This window comes from Indicator indicator, chromosome 17 (genome assembly GCF_027791375.1).
Source record: "Indicator indicator isolate 239-I01 chromosome 17, UM_Iind_1.1, whole genome shotgun sequence".
NCBI classification, from domain to species: domain Eukaryota; kingdom Metazoa; phylum Chordata; class Aves; order Piciformes; family Indicatoridae; genus Indicator; species Indicator indicator.
Genome location: NC_072026.1, coordinates 21,567,167 through 21,570,956, shown reverse-complemented (window position 1 = coordinate 21,570,956; position 3,790 = coordinate 21,567,167). Strand labels below are relative to the sequence as shown.

Below are 3,790 nucleotides of genomic sequence, written 5' to 3'. Positions count from 1 at the left end.
GTGTTCTCTCTCTGTGTTCTCTCTCTCTGTTCTCTCTCTCTCTGCTATCTCTGTATTATCTCTCTCTGTGTTACCTCTCTCCCTGTGCTCTCTCTCTCTCTATCTTTAATGAAATACAATATTTATATGAACTCTATCTCTATAAATACTGATATGAAATACAAATATACAAGCATAGTAAATGTATATATTTGCTCTCTATAAAAATTTTCTGTATCCTGTTATATATTTTGAATATATTATTTATATATAATTTTTATACATGAATATGTCTTTACATCTCTATTTATATAATATTCCAATTTCCTCTTGGTTTTGGGGAGTTCAAATAAGAACTGAGTCCAGTCCCCCAAAGAATGAAGGGCAGCCCTAATGATTCCAAAGCTGCCTCCACACATTTTCTTGACTGTACCCCAGGTGTCACTTCTGAAATGGGGATTTTTTTGCATGAATTTACCTTTCATCCCAATATATTTTTTTCTTCTTCATGTTCTGAAGGTTGAAGATATTAATTCTTCCACCAATTCCAGACCCTAGAGAAATTCTGAAGCGTATGTTTGGAGAGCAGAATGAGGATTCCCAGGTGAGTGAGAAGCTCTTGGGACAGTGAATCTGCTGAACCAGCGTCTGGAGGCTTCTAATTTTCTTTCTCCTAATGCCTATGGCTAGCTTAGCACCAACTGGATATAAGTAAATACATTATGTGCAGATTAAGTACTGCAGCTGACAGGCTGGAGGGAACCCTCTGGAGGGAACCATTCAGAGTGACTTGGACAGGCTGCAGAGCTGAGGCCAAGCCAACCTCAGGAAGTTCAACAAGGCCAACTGCAAGGTCCTGAACCTGGGTCTGTGGGATCCTAAGCACAAATGCAGGCTGGGTGAGGAGTGGCTGGAGAGCAGCCTTGAGGAGAAGGCCTTGAGGGTGTCAGTTGGTGACAAACTGCCCAGGAGCCAGCACTGGTCCCTGGCAGCCCAGCAGGCAGCTGTGTGCTGAGCTGCATCCAGAGCAGGGAGAGCAGCAGCACAGGGAGGGGATTCTGCCCCTCTGCTCTGCTCTGCTCACACCCCACCTGCAGCACTGCCTCCACTGCTGGGGCCCCCAGCACAGGAAGGACCTGGAGCTGCTGGAGAGGCTCCAGAGGAGGTCACCAAGATGATCAGAGGCTGGAGAAGCTCCCCTGTGGGGACAGGCTGGGAGAGTTGGGGCTGTTCAGGCTGGAGAAGAGAAGGCTCCAGGGAGACCTCAGAGCAGCCTTCCAGGACCTGAAGGGGCTCCAGGAGAGCTGGGGAGGGACTTTGGACAAGGGCTGGGAGTGCCAGGATGAGGGACAATGGCTTTGAGCTGGGAGAGGGGAGACTGAGAGTGGAGATTGGGAAGAAATTGTTTAGAGTGAGGGTGGGGAGGCACTGGCACAGGTTGCCCAGGGAGGCTGTGGCTGCCTCCTCCCTGGAGGTGTTGAAGGCCAGGCTGGATGAGGCCTTGAGCAAGCTGGGCTGGGGGGAGGTGTCCCTGCCCATGGTGGGAGGTTCTCTTCCCTCTCTGTTCTGCCCTGCTGAGACCACACCTCCAATAATGTATCCAATTTTGGGCTCCCCAATTTAGGAGAGACAGAGATCTGCTGGAGAGAATCCAATGGAGCCTACAAGGATGATTTGGGGTCTTGAACATCTCTTCTATGAAGAAAATCTGAGAGCCCTGGGGCTGTTTAGTTTGGAGCAGAGAAGGCTGAGAGGGGATCTGGTCAATGTTGATAGATATCTGAGGGGTGGGGGTCAAGGTGAAGGGGCCAGGCCCTTTTCGGTGGTGTCCTGTGATAGGAGAAGGAACAAGGAGTACAAACTGGAACCCAGGAGGTTCCACCTCAACATGAGGAGAAAGGTCTTTGATGTGAGGATGCTGGAGCCCTGGAGCAGGCTGTCCAGAGAGGTTGTGGAGTCTCCTGTGGAGACCTGCAAAACCCTCCTGGATGTGTTCCTGTGTGCCCTGCCCTGGGTGCCCCTGCTCTGGCAGGGGGATTGGACTGGATGAGCTTTGAAGGTCCCTTCCAACCCCTCCTATTCTTTGATTCTATGAAATGTAAACAGTGCTCTGGCAATTCTGCTTTCTGAAGGAACAGCCTTTTATACAAATCCTAAGGGAAGTCTGGTGACTTTCTCCATGCTCTGGGTCTCAGTGAAAGCTCTGCTGGCTGTGTGCCTCCTCCTGCCTGAGCTTCACCCAGTAGCTGTAGCTGAAGCACTCCTTAGATGGGGACCAACCTTCAGCTCTTTCTTCCCTCCAGAGAGGACGATTCTGTCAAGCAGACCACAGCCATGCTCCTGTGAAGTACAGTTTGCTGCTCAGGTGCCTTGGCTTGTTCAGCACAACACAGGCAATGTGTTGTGCAATGGCTCTGGCAGGAAGGACTGAGACTAGCAATGAAGTTAAAAATGTTCTTCCCTTTCAGAGCTCTGCCAAGGACGACTCCCTGAACGCTTGTGACAGGTTCATGAAGGAAGAGGAAATCCATTCTTTAATCGTGACAGAGACTCCAGTGTATGCTAATGCTGACACAGAGACCTGAGGAGCTCTGCTCTGCTCTGCCAGTGAAAGGGGAGGAAGCTTTCATTCCTGCCTTCTACTCAGGTGACAATGTAGATGTGAGGAGCCCTGCAAAACCTTCACCAACTTCCACCTTACTGCGTCCTCTCCCAGGCTCAGAGGATGCATCACTAACTGTGGCCATTCCTCCATCTCTGCTAGAAAGGCTCTGTCTTGGAGCCCTCCAGATGAGCATGGACATCAATTTCATGGGACTGCACTGCAGCCCCTCTCCTCCTGGCTCCAGCCAGCTCAGCCCTATTGTCATTTGCACTTTGTGTTTGTTTGTGCCTCACGTTGCACTGCAGCTGGTTTGTGGAGCAAGCACTGTGACCTCTCAGAACTATTTGGCTGTGTTTGGCAGCAGGTGAGGTGAGGCTGGTTTGCAGGAGGGTTATAGACTGCCAGCTTGGAAGGGACTCCAAGGATCCTCTGCTCCAACCTTTCCAGGTGACAGTGCAGTTGCCATGAGCCTGTCCAGCACCCTGGCAAGCTGAGTCTTAAACCTTCCCAGTGCAGGGCACTCCAGTGCTGCCCTTGGGAGATGATTCCAGTGTCTACCTGTGCTCGTGGTGGTAAATGTGGATGGCTCATTTGCTGCCAGAGAATGGATCCTTTGTGGATGGTCTGCTCCAGGGCAGGGCATTTTCCAGAGGGCATTCTTGGACCAACCTTCTTACACTTTGGGTTGATGGGCATCAGCTATGAAACCCCACAGAAGAGGGTTGGGGTTTTCTTCTTCCAAACTGTGTCCGCAAAGCCTCTCTGCTTCCCAGCTGAGATTCAAACTGTTTTATTTCTGCTTTCAAGTGCCTGCCCTTGGATGCCTTCATGGAATGCTTGGGTGAATTATTACACATGGTTTTAAATGGTAAATAGGATTTTCAACTTGCCTTCTGCAGTGGCAGATAACTGCACTGAGTCTCACCAGACTCTGATTCTGTTTTGGCCATATTGGCCTAAACCCCTCTGATTTTTGCAAGCTAAAGTCATCCTGGCTCAGTCCTGCAGAATTCCCAGGGTGGATGCATGAGGCTGAGGCTCTGTGGTCACACTGATTAGCAAATGCTAAACCACTGAAACTGAACTGATGCCAAGGCTGCAGGACACATCTGAGCTGCTGGGTGTGGGGGAAGAGGGGGAGGCAGCCCTGGCCTGCCCTCTGAGGGAGAAGGTTTGCTCTTTCTCTAGTGGTGAGGCTGTGACTGG

At 50.5% G+C, this 3,790-nt stretch overlaps 1 protein-coding gene across 1 annotated transcript in view; it reads left to right on the top strand.

Moving 5' to 3' along the window:
• The window catches only part of IL13RA1 (interleukin 13 receptor subunit alpha 1), a 26,737-nt gene extending 24,173 nt beyond the window's left edge, over positions 1–2,564 (top strand). Inside the window, exons 11-12 of the mRNA XM_054388583.1 lie at positions 499–583; positions 2,448–2,564. Coding sequence (XP_054244558.1) covers positions 499–583; positions 2,448–2,564 — 202 coding nt within the window. The remainder of the gene's footprint in view (positions 1–498; positions 584–2,447) is intronic.
• Positions 2,565–3,790: the final 1,226 nt, after the last annotated feature.